Source organism: Saccopteryx leptura, chromosome 3 (genome assembly GCF_036850995.1).
Source record: "Saccopteryx leptura isolate mSacLep1 chromosome 3, mSacLep1_pri_phased_curated, whole genome shotgun sequence".
NCBI classification, from domain to species: Eukaryota; Metazoa; Chordata; class Mammalia; order Chiroptera; family Emballonuridae; genus Saccopteryx; species Saccopteryx leptura.
The window spans coordinates 139,895,076-139,914,549 of record NC_089505.1 but is presented as its reverse complement, the minus strand read 5'-3'; the positions used below and the strand labels follow the sequence as shown (position 1 = coordinate 139,914,549).

The 19,474-nt window shown below is 39.3% G+C and overlaps 1 protein-coding gene across 1 annotated transcript in view; it reads right to left on the bottom strand.

Annotated features, from left to right (window-relative positions):
* The window catches only part of PDE4B (phosphodiesterase 4B), a 523,623-nt gene extending 520,219 nt beyond the window's left edge, over positions 1-3,404 (bottom strand). Inside the window, exon 1 of the mRNA XM_066376496.1 lies at positions 3,325-3,404. Within this exon, the coding sequence (XP_066232593.1) occupies positions 3,325-3,366 (42 nt within the window). The 5' untranslated portion in view covers positions 3,367-3,404. The remainder of the gene's footprint in view (positions 1-3,324) is intronic.
* Positions 3,405-19,474: the final 16,070 nt, after the last annotated feature.

Below are 19,474 nucleotides of genomic sequence, written 5' to 3'. Positions count from 1 at the left end.
TCACTTCATCATGCAATCTATATTAAAAATTACCAATAACATATTTTATATTTTTTTCTATTTGTACTACTATATATTCAAAGCCAAGAACTATTTTATGTTTAGAGCACATCTCCATTCAGACTAGTGTTTAAGAGTCATGTATGGCTAGTGGCGACCATGTCAGAAAATGCAAATCTCAGTAATTATTATTCTTTGTATGTGCTTTTCTTTTTTGCACATTCGTGTATGCAAACTTTCTGTCTTTTGGCTGTGGCGACCACTGCCTCAGGGAGGATCAGGAGTATTACCAGAAGGATGGCTGTTCATCTTTTAGATGGACTGTATTGCCTAGTTTTAGTCTTTCAGAAAATAGAATTGTGGAGCACACAGTATACAAACAGTATTAAGGAATAATCCCAAGTTTTTTTAAAAGAGAAAAACAATTTCTAAATTCCAGAAATTTCCTTTTCGATATCCTGAGTGAAGCATGGATGTCTAAACACAGCTTTTATTGTCTGTAACTGAGAACACAGAATATGAATTTAGGGCAGTTCCCTTGTGGTCAAGGGACAGAAACGGGGGAAATAAAGAAATGAAATATTGTCACAGGTAACAAGAACAGAACACTAACAAGGTCCTGCAACACAAACGAGTGGAAATAGCCATAGCAAAGGATGGTGTTTTGAAAGACAAGATCCTTGCAGCACACCTCCTAAGTCTCCTTCTGTGCTTGCAGGTCCTAGAAGTTCCCACATTCAGATAGGGACACAAAAGGAAACTGATAATCAGCCTGCAGTTGCCTGCCAACGGGCTTGCTGTACATGAGACAAAAGAACCAGGAGTTCATGGGGTGAACAGCCCAAAGTGAGAGCTAACAGAAAGTGGAGCCTAGTCTTTTAAACAACTATATCCTCTACTGAACGGCTAGGTAAAGAGCCCAGGCAGTGGAGGAGAAGGTCACACTGCTTGTGCTGAGAGCAGTCATCACCTGGTACATCTGTCACATGCCTAAGCATGCTGGACCAAGGGCAGAGACTTGATGACCAAAGATCTGCAGAAATGATGGCTCCTCAACCGGGCAACAGCAAGCATTAGTGGAAATGGCCAATACAGGACAAGGACAACACCACACATCTGTTACCATAATGCTTAATTAATGTTAAGTCTGCCCCTTTGCCCAGTGCCACCTGATTAAAGGGAAAGAGTAAGAAGTAGGAGAAATCCTGAAAAACTGTCCTTTACCCAAAAGGCACCATTTTACATCAACTTGCAAGGTCAAGTTTATTCCAGTACCTCAGAGAACAAAGAGAATTACTTTGTTTTCCTCCCTCCCTCCCTTCTGCAAATCTGATTAGTGGTGTAATTTTTAGCTCATATTATAAACTTAAACTAAGTAAAGACTAGACTGTTAAAGACACGTTAGTGAGTGATTGATCAATGAAAAGTAAAGGAGACAATCTTAGCTGTCTAAGATACAAGGCTCTGAAGATGGTGAGTGTACAGCCCTGGGGCAGGTCTTATCAAACAAAATGTGCATATCTAGTCCTCCTAGGATCTTGTTAGAATACAGTCTAGTCCAGGCATGGCCAACATACAGCCCATGAGTTTATGCAGCCCACGATTAAGTTTTTGATATTCTCCGCTACTTTAAAATCTCAGCTACTCATTAGCAGAAGCGTCTTTGATTATTGGAAATCGAGATATTTGAGAAGATAGTGATACGTGGAATTCTGTGACTAATCTAGGGTTAACTTCCAATAATTGGTCAAATGAATTCACTATATTTCTTTATTTTTTAAAAAATTTCTTTTATAAAGATTTACAACTTTTGTACTCGTCTGTACTCGATATTGTATATTAAAATTTTTTTCACTCACATTTATTCATAAACAAATTACATAATAAAATTTTGTTTACTTAAATGAATCATTCTGGTATTTAACATTTTTTTTTTCATTTTTCCAAAGCTGGAAACGGGGAGGCAGTCAGACAGACTCCCGCATGCACCTGACCGGGATCCACCCGGCATGCCCACCAGGGGGCGATGTTCTGCCCCTTTGCGGCATCGCTCTGTTGCATCCAGAGCCATTCTAGCACCTGAGGCAGAGGCCACAGAGCCATCCCCAGCGCCCAGGCCATCTTTGCTCCAATGGAGCTCGGCTGCGGGAGGGGAAGAGAGAGACAGAGAGGAAGGAGAGGGGGAGGGGTGGAGAAGCAGATGGGCGCCTCTCCTGTGTGCCCTGGCCGGGAATCGAACCTGGGACTCCTGCACGCCAGGCCGACGCTCTACTGCTGAGCCAACCGGCCAGGGCCACATTTTTTAATTTTAATATTTCCTCCAGCCAATGAAAAAAATTTTCTTTCTAATCTGGCCCTGGGGCAAAAACTGTTGGCCAGGCCTGGTAGTCTGTAGTTCTGAGGTGTGGCTGAGACTCTGCATTTCAAATAAACTCCCAGGTAATGTTAATGTTACTTGCTCTAAAGACCACACTTAGGTAGCAGAGACACAGAAGATGTATACATCACAAACTTCTTACAAGCAGTTGTCAAAGACCCCTAACATAGAAGGCGACTATCAAAGTTTAATTGTATGTGGGTTAAAAAGTATGAAGGCCCTGGCCGGTTGGCTCAGTGGTAGAGCGTCGGCCTGGCATGCGGAGGTCCCGGTTCAATTCCCGGCCAGGGCACACAGGAGAAGCACCCATCTGCTTCTCCACCCCTCCCCCTCTCCTTCCTCTCTGTCTCTCTCTTCCCCTCCCGCAGCCAAGGCTCCATTGGAGCAAAGATGGCCCGGGCGCTGGGGATGACTCCTTGGCCTCTGCCCCAGGCGCTGGAGTGGCTCTGGTCGCAACAAAGCGATGCCTCGGAGGGGCAGAGCGTAGCCCCCTGGTGGGCGTGCCGGGTGGATCCCAGTCGGGCGCATGCGGGAGTCTGTCTGACTGTCTCTCCCCGTTTCCAGCTTCAGAAAAATACAAAAAAAAAAAGTATGAAAAAATGTCATCAGAAAACTGATAATGCCAACAGTCTGGGAAGAAGTTTCTACTGGGAAGAAGTTTCTAAGAGTTAGGATGTGAGCATACACTGAGGTTGATAGTTTTGTGAATGAAAACCACAAAGCTCAAACTGAGCCCATCTCCAAGGGGCAGAGAGGGCAGCGTTCCGCAGGTCTCCCTCACAGAATGCTGGGTCTAGGTGCTGGCAATGTCTTCCTCACAGGCATAGAAACACCTAGTGACAAAGGCTGATATTAAACAACCTCGCCTGTCCTTTAAATAGAACTGTGGAGTGACTTCCTTATTGAGCAGAGAAAAAGGGATAAAATCTCTGACTTTTGGAACTTACGTCATCTGCCGTCACTGTCATCACACTCCTGCTTTTCTTCATTATAGAGATGAGAAATATCCCCTCTTAGGAAGTCTGTTATTCAGTGTAGCTTTGCTGTCACTTTTTAACACCTACAAGGGAAAAAAAATCACACACAAAATAAACAATTTGGTATTAGTTAAACACATATTTATATTCTCAAAATTAATGTTTGAATGTATGCAATATACACACATAAGTAAATATCACAATTTACCAAGCCAGTTTAATCTGACATGTGAGAAAAAAGGTCATAAAATACAAAAATCCAAGAAATAAGTGCAAAGCTATTTGGGAGGAGAAAACTTATAACAACCGGGCTCCCAAATGATCAATGATCATTAAGAATGTAGATATATGTGTATTTGTAAAAGGTTTTGTATTTAAAAAGTACTACCTCATACACTATTTCATTTGATCTCCATAATAGTCTGTAAAGTTATGTTCATCTTTTCTTTTTTCTAATGAGAGAACAGAGGATCAGAAGAATAATGTGGCCAAGGTAACAGCTAAAACATGGCAGATTTATAACAAGAAATATGACCCCTTGATACTATTGTCTAAAAAGAAAGGAAAAGGAAGAAAAGTAAACCAATACTAAAAAGTATACATAATCAAACAATTCTTAATTTCCAGTTTATTATTAGTTTAAACCTCATGCATGAATGATACGCAGACAAGCATTTATCACAGAGAATTTGAGCAACCAGTAGATTAAAAAGAGAATTCCCTGATTAAATCACACAAACCTGAGCATTCGAGGTAGAGGCACTGTAATTCATGACATCAGCTTTGTGTAAATCACTGGAAGTCACTTCAGAAACAACTTCAGTAACCTTACCAAAATTTAAGGGTGTATCATGGTTGTGGAAGCTCCAAAGAAAAACTAGTCTCTGACTAGTAAAACAAGCCCAAATTTAAAGTTCAGGCATATGATAGTCTACAAGAGAATATGAAGAATTCTGAGTGTGCAAAATTGAACTGGCAAAGATATACTACAGAAATCATCAAATCCAAGAAGCGTTATCTATATGGTACTTTCTCAAGACCTTGGTATAGAAAATGTCCTGCATTGTGGCTGAGTTCAAGAAGCTCCTGTTTTTTCACTTGGTACATTCAAATTCTTAATACATGCCTGATTTGAAAAATCTGCCTCTGCAACATGAAGATATATATAGATTAAGAGAGTAATGAAATGGTAGTTATGTGTCTAGGAATACTAAGTAGTGTCATTGTACCATCACCCAGGAAACCAGGGTTGAATTTCTACCACATAATTTGACTATATTATGCAGGAGTTGGCAGCAAAACTAAGAATAGATAAGAGAGTGGGGTGAGGGAGAAACTTCACCTTTTACAGTTCTAGGGAGAGAACCCTACAGGCTTGTAAGAAGTTTGATTCCAGGCCCTGGCCAGTTGGCTCAGTGGTGGAGCATCGGCCTGGCGTGTGGAGGTCCCGGGTTCGATTTCCGGCCAGGGCACACAGGAGAGGCGCCCATCTGCTTCCCCACCCCTCCCCTTCTCCTTCCTCTCTGTCTCTCTCTTCCCCTCCTGCAGCCGAGGCTCCATTGGAGCAAAAGACGGCCCAGGCGCTGGGGATGGCTCCTTGGCCTCTGCCCCAGGCGCTAGAGTGGCTCTGGTAGCGACAGAGCGACGCCCCGGATGGGCAGAGCATCGCCCCCTGGTGGGCGTGCCGGGTAGATCCGGTCGGGCGCATGCGGGAATCTGTCTGACTGCCTCCCCATTTCCAGTTTCAGAAAAAAGAAGAAAAAAAAAAGAAGTTTGATTCTATAAGCCGAGGAAAAGAACTTCCTCAGCACACAGCAAGAGATGTTTACAATTGCTTAGCTCTTCTAACACTGTCCTATGAGGAGAGGGCAGACTCTCAGGGATTTACCCCAAGGCTGCTTGAAACCTACCAAAAGCAGACAAGTAACAGATATTTTATCACAGAGTTATAGCCAATCTTGAGTGCCTCTATAAGGTGGAACCTGAAAATAAAAGTTTATACTCATAAGCTTAAAAAAAGCAAGATTTAAAATTTAAGTGTTATATACAGGACATAGAATTAGACACACCTAATGATTAGAATTCTATAAAAATACAAGCATAGAAAAATATTAAAGAACCTATGTAAAAAGAGTAAAATAGTAACAGTGGACATTTTGTGAGTTATAGGAGGTTATCATTTCTCAAATTTTTCAGATTTTTTATGATGTATTATTTTATGAGCCAAAAAATTATATAGATGTAGGTATATTTAAAAGATGCACATGGTGGGGCAAAAGTAGTTTTATAGTTGTTGGTATAGAAAATAATATATTAATAAATAACAATAATAAACTGTGTTTTGCACACTCACAACTGTATATCTACTTTTGCCCCATTTTGTATATTTGTAGATAGATAGATGATAGATATAGTTAGATAGATATAGATATAGATATAGATATAGATGATATAGATATAGATATAGATATAGATATAGATATAGATATAGATATAGATATAGATATAGATATAGATATAGATGGGACCAGAAATTATAAGAGACTATTAACTTATTTTTAAAATTATTTTATTCCTATAAAACTTAGGGTATCATATATTTGGGGGGTCAGTTTTTGAAAAGTAAATGGTATCTATTATGTTAGATGAAGAAACTAAGAAATGGTGACAGGCTAAGACCCAAATTTTAGGTTACAGCCAGTTGACAAGTTGTAATCTCTTAAATACATTCAAGGAGAGTGACAGCTGGATTCACACAGTTAACAAAATACATGAAGCATTATATTATTTCACAATGTAAAACGAAATATATAAGACTGATAAGTTTAGCATAAAGATTATCAAGATATAATGTTATTTGCAGTCAATTTCAAAGAACCATAATTAGTAGGTTCTGGCCTATGAAAAAAATAAGAAAATCAAAGTGATCTCTAACAAATAGTTTCATATATTGAATTAGTAAGAAAATCAATGAGGTAAATTTACTTTTTTTTAGTGAGAGAGACAGAGAGAGGGACAGACAGGAAGAGAGAAAGATGATAAGCACCAATTCTTTGTTATAGCATCTTTGCTGTTCATTGATTGCTTTTTCATATGTGCCTTGACCAGAGGCTCCAGCTGAGCCAGTGACCCCTTGGTCAAACCAGACACCTTGGGCTCAAGCCAGCAACCTTGGGCTTCAAGCCTGTGATGACCTTTGGGCTCAAGCTAGCAACCATGGGGTCATGTCTATGATTCCATGTTCAAGTCAGGAACCTCGCGCTCGAGCTGGCGACTTCGGGGTTTCAAACGCAGGCTGATGTTCTATCCACTGTGTCATTGCCTGGTCCGCTACTTTTTATCTTACGTCCATTTTGGTTGGCAGGAAATGCACTTAAAACTAGGATTAAACAACACAACTGTGGTAGAAATGTCTAGGCTAGCTTCGGCAGGGAGGAGCAATGATCACCAGGATTCTCCTGCAAAAATAAAGAGTAAGACCTTAACTACATCTTCTTAGACTTGTGTAAGACATTGTGAGATACAAATACAAAGCAAATCCAGTCTTTAAGAAGTTTAGGTTTATATTGGAAAGATAGACATACACATATTACATAGGTACCCTGGTACATAGTAGGTGCTCAAAAATGTTTGTAAAATGAGTGAATCAAAGAATGTAATAAATGCTGAAATCCTATATGTGAATAAAACTCTATCAGATAAAGAAGTAGTTGGTGTTGAATTTCAGGGAAGACTTCAGAAAGGAAATGGGGATTCTTTTCAGCCTTAAATAATAAGTAGAATTTATTTAGTGGAGATAATGAAGAATAATATGGTGTGCAAAAAATATGAAAAGAAATTTAATAAACTATGGGAGTAATACCTGAAGGAAGATGCAATGTTAAAGAAATTTATGACAAACAGAAAGATAAAATGTTCCAGGACAACATCAGGAGATGTTTTGGCAAGCTAGAGCATTTTTTTGAGGTCTAAGCCATGAAAATAAATTTAAGTTTTATGCCACTTTGAGTGCGAGAGCTTATTAGATAAATTCATGTGCCTTCAATTGAAAGCATGCCTGGCTATGAAAAGAAGGATATGAAGTAACAAGGCAATTTTTCAAATGTTCTACATTTAAAAATATATTATTCTGTATTCAGGAATACAACCCAACATCTGTTATATAAAACAAAAAGAGAGAAAGAGAAGGAGACATTCTTTTCTGGTTATTCCTCATTGGCCCTTTGAGATCTACTCCTCAACCTTTGTCATCCTGCCTGTGCCCTGGGAGGCTGCTCCTTGGTGACTGTGTCCATGGCTCTCTAGCCCTCTGGTTCCTGGAGGTGTTCAGCCAATGGCAAACAAAGGCAACGGATTGGAGAGCAGGAAGAAAGAGAAGTTCTTCTCTGCTGACCATGGTGTAAGCACTGGCTCTATTTTAAGTCACAATCGTGCAAGCATCCCTCTTCCCAAGTAACAAGTTTCCCTGGGTTCCATTAACTAATGTTTCCACTTCCCCTTCAGATATAGGAGCTGGTAGCTCTTTCCACTATTGCTAGCCTTATGGTGCTTCATCACCCCTTCCTGCTTAGGCTCAGCCCTGCCCACACCTGGTGTAAACAGTGCCTCCATTAAACTTTATTCTACCTCTTTTGGGAGTCCAATGATGCAGGGACCTTGACTGGTAACAGATCTGTTCCAAAAAAATTTGCAAAGCCAGTGGGCAATTTTAAAATATCTTCCCTCAGTGTCTAGTACAGTGACTAACACAAAATAGGGTTTCAATAAATAATTGTTCAAAGAATGAGTGAGTAAAATATAGTTGGAGTTCTAGAGTGGTTTTATGGCTTTTAGAAAAGAAGATCAGCAGGCATTATATCAAGTTGCTTTTGTGATGCAGAAATAGCTTCACATCCTGGCTCTTTGGTGGTGATGATGATTCTGTTTGGCGTTCTGAAAAATGTTATATTTAATAGCATAGTATGATATAATATAATATTATATTATTATTACACAATATTATATAATATAATTTAATATATCATATGCTATAAAATATTATTTTATGCTAAGAATAATATCAGAAAATAAGGGTTATATATGCCATACCGTTGCTGATTAGTGTCAGTTATCTTTTATTAAAGGCTAACATAGATTGAGAATTTATCTTATGCCTGTTTAAGTACTATACATACCTGACTTCAAATATGTATTAAAAAATCAGCCAACCAAATAAGATGGGAACAATAATCATAACAGGTGAGAAAAACAAGTCTTGTCACAGAAACAAAATATGCCCAAAGTCACACATTCTGCTGGATCAGACTAGATCATTTTGGCTCTAAAGCCAAGACTCTTAACCTATCACTATGCAGTTAATTGGATTTTATTCACATCTTTTCAAGGTACAAGTGAATGAAGAGATTTTTTTAAATTAGTTAATTAATTTTTTAATTTATTGGGATGACATGGTTTGCCAACCCATTCAGGAAAGAGACTCTGCCTGGAGTGGAGATGTTCCAGGGTAACATCAGGAGATGCTTTGGCAAGCTAGTATATTTTGCACGATACAGTGTACAGATCATGTTATACTGCATTACATACTTGAAACCTAAACAAAGTGATTTTTACCTCATATTTTTTTTTTTTGTGGCAGAGACAGAGAGAGTCAGAGAGAGGGACAGACAGGGACAGACAGACAGGAAGGGAGAGAGATGAGAAACATCAATTCTTCATTGCGGCTCCTTAGTTGTTCATTGATTTCTCATATGTGCCTTGACCTGGGGGCTACAGCAGACCGAGTGACCCCTTGCTCAAGCCAGCAACCTTGGGCTCAAGCTGGTGAGCCTTGCTCAAACCAGATGAGCCCACGCTCAAGCTGGCGATCCTGGGATCTCAAACCTGGGTCCCCCACATCGCAGTCCAATGCTCTATCCACTGCGCCACTGCCTGGTCAGGCTACCTCATATTCTGATGTCAGATATATTAGTTAAATGGATCAGTTTTCTGGAACCATGCTCTTCAATCATGTGAGGACAAACAGTAGTAATTTTAAAAAGATACTGAAGTTTTTATGTGCATCAAATTTAAGGCAAATGTAGACAAGAGAAGAAGTCAGGTTCTCTTAATTTGAGATTATTCTTCTAATAGCAATATTTGCTTCTTAATAAATAGAGCACCATATGCTTCATTAAAATGAATTATTTATCAGACTTTCTAAGGTGATAAGTAAATATGATGACCATAAATTCCATTTCTGGCATATTATAATAGTTTTCCTGTGGTTTTATATTTCTCCACATAAAAGATACTTTTAAAGTTATATTAATCTTTTATAACAGTCTGTTATGTTCAAAGACTTCAGCATTTCTCGTATAATTTTGTCTTTTCTATTTCTGCCTTCTCCCAAGAGATTTAAAAGCTAACATAAGGGAAAGGACCCTGGTTGCTGTGACAATCATGTGAATTTCTCTTTCCACAGGTTTTAATAACCCCTGGCTGATAGAAATTTCAATGACTTACGATAATGATTTTAAGATACTATATCATGGGTACATGCTAGACTAAACCTTGAAGAAATGAGAAAAATTAGAGTAATATTTTGAGTTTTTAAGAAAGCTATTTTTTCCAATTTAAAGATTTCCCTTTATTCTAAGATAATGTTCAAAAAAGTTTTGTCTTATTTTTGTTGTTTGTGTGTGTGTAATTGGTTTTTTAAACATTCTGAACTTAATAGGGCACAGATATGTACTGGTTTGAATTCTTCTTCAATGAGTGCTTTCCATCTGCAATGTCAAATCTATTTAATCTCTTACAACATTTAGGCTGAATCCATAACTTCAGTTTATCACTGTATTAAATCACATTTTCTTCTTTTTTCTTGGCTCAATGTCCAGTCTGTGTGGGCCCATTCAGCGGCCAGTATGCAGAACTTGGCATGAGAAGAAGAAATGGTCTACTTTTTCTTCTTCCTTCATCCTTTCCTTTTCAGGTTCTGTTTCCACATTGAAACAGAGTGGGAGAATTAATAAAAAGAAGCAAAAGCCTTCTTATTTAATGGGGCATTTAACTGCAGTCCTCTACTGGGTGCTACTACTTCTCTGGAAAAAAATAGACTGTATACTGATGACCTCTCTAAGACAGGTGTTCAAATGCTGGCTCTCTTCTTAGGGGTAAGTAGGAACATTCCTATTGAGAAAAAAATCACTTTTCTAGTCTCTGTATCTCCCACCCCCATAGGTACACATTGGAACTTTGGCTGATAGAGTCCCTTGAGCAAAAGTCTACTCTTTTGATTGAAGTAATGGCTTACGCCCCAGAATGAGCTCAAGCATCCTTGTCACACACACTAAGTGACAAGACTGTTTTGGTACTATCTCTTCTTGCCACTCTGCCCTCTCTCTCCATTTCTCTTTCCTCCTTGCTCAAAATGGCACAAAGAGCAGAGGAGGAAGTCTTCTGCATATGTGACCGATGGAAAAATGAGATACTGTGTCAGTTTTTTATCAATGTATTTCAGACCCAAGCCAACTCTTCTAAACTCTGTTTTGGGATGCTGGTGCTGAATAATTGCAAACTATATTTCACAGATTCTCTTCCTGGTTGGCTTCCTGTAGTGCTGATAAAGGGAATCATTAGTAGGAAACTGGAAGAAATTTTCAGAGAAGGGATTCTCTTTCTCCTTTCAGGGATGCAGACAAATTGGGCACGCCTACCTGACAGACCCAGAACCAGCCACATGATAACCATCATCAGGTGTCTGCTCACTAAGTCACAGCAGCTTCTTGGTGGTTCCAGCACCTACTGTGGAGCACTCCATTTGCATTCCTAGACTCTCATAACACCATCGTCCTCTTTCTTCCCTCAGCATTAGAAATGGTAGCTGCTTCACTAATCTTTGGGTTACCTGGCTAGCCCCTTTTCACTTTCATCATTCAATACTTGTGTAATCAGTTTCTTGTATTAAATACCTTTTGTTTTCATAACCAAAACCTGAGAGATCCAGAAGCTAATCTTCCTTTTATTGAAGGCAACCTCCATCTCTAGAAGTGGTTCTTCATCTTCAATAGGCCGATAATTCCCTTCTTCAAAACATCTTCCCATTCTATCCTCCTCCCACCCAGAGTCAGTTTATATGAGCAGCAGGAGGTTGCTGGAGTGATGAGAGGTGTCAGACCCAATATGGCATCCTCTCGGAGGGGGCTGCAGTTGTATACTGCTCTCCCTACAGAATGTGGGATATTTTTAAGACTTTTAGTTCTCTGTTTTGGGTTACAATCCCCATTTCTTGCTTAACAGGAAAAGTCCTATTCATCAATCTTTCAGATATAAAAATGTCTCTTTGGCTAATGATGATAATGTAATGGGACATGAGCTTTCCAGATCTTCTGTTTCTTTATGGCCTCAGCAGAAAACTTAAACACTGACAACTTTATGTCAGCCCTCTAATACTTTGGAAATTTTATGGATTCATAAAGTACAAATGTCTAAGAACCTCTACACTACACCAGTGTGGCTTAACTTTACAAAATAACTAGAATAAAGTCTATTTCAAGAAAAGAAGGAGGTGATGGACACACAACATACTGTGTCATGGACATATATACCTGAAACCCATGTGTTCCTTTGGACCAATGTCACCCCATTAAATTTAATTTCTAAATAAATAAATAAATACATAAATATTTAAATATTTAAATTTTTTTAAAAAAGAAGAATCTTCTGGTTGGGCTAGCAGCTAATGCACTATAAATTGGGAGAAAATGTTTGACAAAATGGAATCCAAATTGCTATCTCAATTTGCTGCCACACAGTGTCTAGCTATAGCTATCTACCTGTCCTCAATTGTCAAGAGAGTTGTAAAGGTGTTGGATTCTAATTATCCATAAACTTTATGAAACCAGAGAAATTTCAGGAAACTAACAGAAGTAAACAAAAACTGTAAAAACCAACTCTCTAGATTCAACACATGGGTAAACATGTCCAGAATCTGATACATAAAGTGAAAAACTGCTCCCATGATTTGTAGGTACTGTTCTCATGACACTTTCAGAAACTCAGGACTCCTGCACTCAATTATAGCTGTTTTTGAATTAGGCTGTTGGGGAGATAAATAGGAGACAAATGTGCTTCCTCCTAAAAATTGTTGTAGTGGGAAGCCAATAATGGAGAGCAAGGGAATTTAAGAAAACAAAGTGTGTATGTAATATGAAAAGACATTTTCTGTACAAAAGTTAAGACGATACGCACTCAACATTTATATTTAAGCATTTCTGGAAGAGAAAATCAGATTGTTTAATTAGGCAATAAGCATCAAGAACTTGAGAGATAAAAACTAAAAGGTATTAAGAACTTAAACCATTAGCTTAGCCTTAAGGGAGGATAGTAAGAAGCTAGGAAAATTCCTTGCCAAGTGGAATGAGGAAAGTGAGCTGGCAGCTGATTCAAACTAGCTTCATCCAGCACCCTGGCTCACCTGCCTTCTTCTCCCTTGCACAACCACTCCCTTAAACATTGAGCCATCAAGAGAACAAGGTTCTGATTAGCATCAAATAATCTTAGGAACAAAGACTGAGGTCTGCTGACCACAAAGAGAGAGTTTGGGTTAAACTAGAGATAATATCTAGGCCTCAGTTGTATTTCTGCTCCAGGCCCAGAAAAGCAGCAAAATCAGATCAAGTGATGCCATGGCTGGCAACAGGACCAGATACAATGACCAATGACCCCCTACCTTCGCACTGACCGATCAGCAAAGACCATGACCTTGACTCTACACACTCATTCTGATGAATCACCATAGTAAAGGACACACTGGAAAGCTAATGAATATTCTATTGAGACTCTCCTGCTGAGATCTCCCCTAAAACTCCTGCCTATAGGAAACAGATAAAAACCTTTAAGACAAAGGACCCAGCATGTTCTCTCTCTCCCCTCTCTCTCTCTCTCCCTCCCTCTCCCTTGCACACCCACACCTTCTTTCTCCAGACATGTATTTTTTATTTCTTTCTCCTATGCTCTAAGGTTCCCCATGAGATTTGCAACCAGGGGAGCAGTGGGTAGCAGCAACTCGTCCTGGGCTAACCCCCTAAACCTGTCTCCAGAGCCCTTCTTTTGCATCTGTAACTCATTTCCTGCGTCTGTGCAGCCCAGCTGGATCACTTCTTCTGCCTCTGTGACTTTCTTTCTAAAAGGCCAAGGCAGCTCCCTGAGCAGCCTGCTGAACATCCTCTTCTAGTGTACTTTCCCTGTGATGCTAAATAAACTTCCTCTTGTGCTAGAGTTCCTGGCTCTGAATTCTTTCTTTACCTACCTTAAGACCCAAGAGATAACATCACTGCCAACAAGTGATAGAAGAAACAAAGAAATAATGGCATTCTTTTAATAGTCATCAGACTGCAAGGTAGCTAAGGTAAAGGCTGCTTTGAAAAAAAAGCATGTCTCCTGAACAACCAATTAGAACCAATTTCTTCTGTAAAATGTGTTCTCTCTCAATTACTAATAGGATACAAATGGAAATCAATTCATACGTTGACAAGAAAATTTGTTAGCATACAATTTGTTTGAATGAATACTAATTTCTGACAATATCAGAACAGAGAGAAAGTGACAAACTATTCCCATGTTTCTATTTGTATAAATTATGCCTTAATGAGTTTATTATTGAGTTTCTCTACAATAAAAACTGTCTAAATGGGAAAGTTTTAAATAACTGAATTATTATGCTTATTTTAAAAAATATCACTGGTACCACTAATTAATCTTTTAGAGTTTAAATGCCAGAAGGTGACATATAAATTTTTTGTTTCAGCCATTTTCAGTTCCTTTGTAAGTATTGAGAAAGGATAAAGATGCCCTATATTGAAATGGCATATCCAAGCCCTATATTCAAATCAATGAACAATACGACATTATAAGCCCGTGATGGCAAACCTATGACACACGTGTCAGCACTGACACACGTAGCCATTTTTGATGACACACGGCCGCATGTAGCTGCATACCAGAGAAGTATGGGCCGCATGCCGAGAAGGATGTTTCATCTTCAGCTCCAGCACAGCCAGGTGCAGTAGCCAAGGATAAAACATTTGCTGTAGTGTAGACACTCTGTGCCGGAGGTCTGTAGGCCAAAAGAACAGAACTCCGGCACAGAGCGTCTAGTTCTGGGACTTCCGGTTAGGCTGTTAGGGGATCTTGACCTCACTTCCGGTCAGCGGAGCAGGGAGCAGCGGAATGCCATGGGGGACGCATCTCTGGGGGCCCGTGATCACCATTACCAGCAACCACATAACCACAGCAACCATCATCTAATCTACTGTTCTGGGGTGTCGTGGATTTCTAATTGACCATCATTACTGAGATAAGTGAGGGGGAGGCTGGGAGAGGCGAGGGCCTGTGCTATGGGTGCCAAAATTCGCCAAAAATCCAAGCATAACTCCGGTGGTGTGTCACTTCAAGAAAAAAACCATAATTTTGCGATATTTATAGTTTAAATAACAAAAATGTATAATTGTAATATATAACTGTATTTAATAAACCAAAAACTGGTTATTTAACTTACCTGCTTAGTGACCTCTTTGTTCATCTGTCAGTCGGTTTCTTTTGTTGGTCTTGATATTATTTAACTTGTGTGGGGTGCCGTGAACTAAGATAAGTGAGGGGAGGTGGAATTCTTTAACTAACCTGCCTATTAGTGACTTTTTTTTTTTTTTTTTTGTATTTTTCTGAAGCTGGAAATGGGGAGAGACAGTCCGACAGACTCCCGTATGCGCCCGACTGGGATCCACCCGGCACGCCCACCAGGGGGCGATGCTCTGCCTCTCCGGGGCATCGCTCTGTTGCGACCAGAGCCACTCTAGCGCCTGGGGCAGAGGCCAAGGAGCCATCCCCAGCGCCCAGGCCATCTTTGCTCCAATGGAGCCTCGCTGCAGGAGGGGAAGAGAGAGACAGAGAGGAAGGAGAGGGGGAGGGGGGGAGAAGCAGATGGGCGCTTCTCCTGTGTGCCCTGGCCGGGAATCGAACCCGGGACTTCTGCACGCCAGGCCGACGCTCTACCACTGAGCTAACCGGCCAGGGTTAGTGACTTTTTTGTTGCTGAATTTCATTGGCTAAATCTTCAATTGAAGGTTGGTATTTTGTATACTTCAAGCCCAAGTAAGCGCTACTAACTTCATCTGTCAATCTGTTTCTTTTGTTGGTTTTGATATTATTTAATGCTGAGAATAAGGTCTCACAAAAGTACGTAGAGGGAAAAATTGTGAGTAAAGCCATTGCTATATTTTTCAGGGTGCTAAAAGTGTCTGGTAATCGGTTCCAGGCACTCCAAATTTCCTGTTCGTAGTGGCACTCCTCTTGATTCTCCAAGCGGCACCTTTCCAGATTCTCAAGCTTTGACCTCAAGTCAACAAACACCTGAGCCCAGATGCTGTCTTGAAATTCTGCAAGTTGCATCTTATGTAAATTAAGATGGCTGCCGCTGACGGAAAACGGCACCCATAGCACAGGCCCTCGCCTCTCCCAGCCTCCCCCTCACTTATCTCAGTAATGATGGTCAATTAGAAATCCACGACACCCCAGAACAGTAGATTAGATGATGGTTGCTGTGGTTATGTGGTTGCTGGTAATGGCGATCACAGGGCCCCCAGAGATGCGTCCCCCGAGGCATTCCGCTGCTCCCTGCTCCACAGGCCAGAAGTGAGGTCAAAGATCCCCTAACGGCCTAACCGGAAGTCCCAGAACTAGACGCTCTGTGCCGGAGTTCTGTTCTTTTGCCCTACAGACCACCCGCACAGAATGTCTACACTACAGCAAATGTTTTATCCTCGGCTACTGCACCTGGCCGTGCAGGAGCCGAGGATGAAACGTCCTTCTCAGCATGCGGCCCAATACTTCTCTGGTATGCAGCTGCATGCGGCCGCGTGTCTTCGAAAATGGCTACATGAGTCAGTGCTGACACGCGTGTCATACGTTCACCATCACAGACGTAGGCACTCATTAACTTCAACACTGTCCTATCTTCAAAAGACTGAAATTATAAAGTACAACAGTTCATTATTGTTTTAAGCAAGCAAGCACAGAAAATTTCTATGTGCTCCTTTCTCAGCAATATAAATATTATATCAATACAGACTTTCTATGATGAATATATGAAAAATGTGAGGAATCTTCCCATGACCTCAAATGAATCAATGACATGACATTTATTGGCTTAAGTGAACTAAATTGATATTAACTCTGCCAATGATTACTGTCTATTTAGAAGCAGACACTAAATTTTGAACCAATCTTGGCCAGCCCCACTACAAGGTCAGGGATTCATATTTATATGAAAATATAAAATAGAATAAATCTTTAAAGCAGAAGGCTGAAACTGACACGGTAATACCAAATACCAAATACCAAATACCAGTATTTGGTAATTCCAAATACTGTGTAATATTGTTTTGATAAGGAATAAACATACAGAAATGTTTTTTATTGTTTATTATAAATTCTTTTTAAAGATGTGAAATTAGGCCTCACCCTCAGAATGAACAGACTCACACATGAATCTGACAAACATCTAATACATTTTTGAAATGTAAGGGGTAAGAGAACAGAAGCAGTTTTAAAAGACAAAGAGGCTTGTGAGCTACAAAAATCTAAGTCCTTATCGATTTTACATTATGAGGCTCTCTGAAAGATTTTAATAAGAGGTTCTGTCACTTAAAAAGAAAAGTTTGAAAACTACTATATTATTGTCTATAATGCCCCTCATAAAATGCCATAGAGCAGTGGTTTTCAAACTTTATTCAAGTACCATCTTTGTAACTTTTGCCAAATGTGATTCTCTCATTTTACAGATGATATAAAGAGCCCTGCCAAAGTTGACTTGTCATTCCCCTAACGAGTGGCATAACTAGGACTAAATATCCAGTAACCTGCATTTGGTCCACAGTTTGTTTCACTTCAGTGTCTACATTTGTTACCTCTAAATTTAAGGGCTTTGCTTTGTTTTGATATTAGCACGACTTATTTATAAATTAGAGAGCATGTTAAATAGCAAAAAAGACTTCAGTACCAAGCAATTCATATATTCATGATCCAGGCATTCACTTATGCAGTCTTTTGTTCAACAGCGATTTACTGAGCACCACTGAGGGACGGGTACAGCACAGGCACCAAGAACACAGAGTTAAAAGACATTTCCTCTGTCATTGAGGAGCATATACAGTTTAAGCAATAAAATGGAAATTGATTATTGATGCAAGTGACATTATAGAAATAGTTACAAGATGCAGCAGTAGCATACTGGGAGGTTATATAAGTCTCCTGGGAGGACCAGGAAGAGACTTACAGAAAAGCTAAATCTGAACCATGTTCTTGTAAAATAAGTAAAAATTTTATCAAGAAGGTGTAAGAGGGTAGTTAATTTCAAGAAAACAAACAAAGGAATGAACAAACAAGAGCTTCACTGATCTTTAGCTACCAACAAGAACCAATTAGTGACTACAAAATCTTTATTAAGGCCCTGGTTGGTTGGCTCAGTGGCAGAGCATTGATATGGTATCACAGCATGAGACTGTCTAGAGTTCGATTCCTGGTCAGGGCACAAAGAAGTGACCGTCTTCTTCTCTACCCCTCCCCCTTCTTTCTCTTTCTCTTTCTCTTTTTCTTTCTATTTCTCTCTCTCTCTCTCTCTCTCTCTCTCTCTTCCCCTCCCATATCCATGACTCAACTATTTTAAGCATGTTGGACCTGGGTGCTGAGGATGGCTCCATGGAGCTTTTGCCTCAGGTGCTAAAGGTGGCTCGGTCGCCAAGCAACAATCCCAGATGGGCAGAGCATCACTGCCCCCTAGGGGGCTTGCTAGGTGGATCCCTGTCAGGGCACATGCAGGACTCTGTCTGACTCTGCTTCTTATAAATAAATAGATAAATAAATAAATATATAAATAATCTTCATTAAGTCATTTCTCCTTCTAATTTGTGCTTCTATTAATAAAAAAATATGTATTGTATATATTCCTGATATGGCTTCAATTATATAAGATTAGTAGTTTTTAAAATGTTAAAAGATTGCATGCTTATACAATAAAGAAAGCAGTCATATTTCTGGTATGAGAGATAGGCATTTGCAGATTCTCTAATGTAAACTATATTCAATGCAAGCCAAGCGTTATATAAAGTGAAGATCTCTGAAAGTGAATTCAGGAGATCTAGGCTGAGATTCCAACTCTGTCACATATCATTTGTGGTACATTTAGCAATTTACCTGACCTTTCTGAGACTGTGTTCTTACTTATAAAAACAGGCACAGTGCCTCCAATTTCACAGTACTATTGTTAGAACTAAATCAAACACTGAGTGGTGCCTGGCAGAATCTTGTATATATATAATAGGTTCTCATTTAATAATTTGCTAATCACAATCCCAGCAAAACATTTCAGTTAAATCTTATTTCTTCACCTCAATACAAAGATGTCCTTTCCACTTCCTTCCTTTTAAAATACAACTAAAATAACACAACCTTACATAATTCTGCTTTAGAGCTATTTATGCTTGAATTGTCTTATTACCAAGTGAATACAACTGCTTCCTTGGAGAAAGACAGTCTCCAGGGATCCAGAAAAGGGGTCAAAATGAATCTGAAAAGGTAAACATTACAATAATCATGAAAGGACAAATCATAAGATGAGGAAATAATACATATATTTGAAATGATATTAACCCAAATCCTTTAGGCTTTAGTCCATTCATGAATGATTGTAGAAAATAACAAATATTGATGAATTATTATCTAACTATGAATATAATATAGAGCATTTTCCCTCAGTACTTGATGAAAAAATCAATAACTATTTTTCTTTTTAATCAAAAAACTAAATAGCATCATCTGAGTCACAAAAAGGCTTTTGGCCTTACCTATACTTTACAGATTGTCACTATAAATAGGTCACTCTCTTACTTACAGCCAATCCAAATTAAAGAATACTGAATGTGCTGTAGGAAAAATTTATATATACTTAAAGTGAAAGAGCATTTAAAACATAGGCTTCCCTGGAGGTAGCAGTGCTGTTCTATTAACAAATAATAAGACCTTTCATTTACACTAATGTATGTGAAACCTAGTACAGTGTATATAGTAAGCAAGTAGACAGTCACCT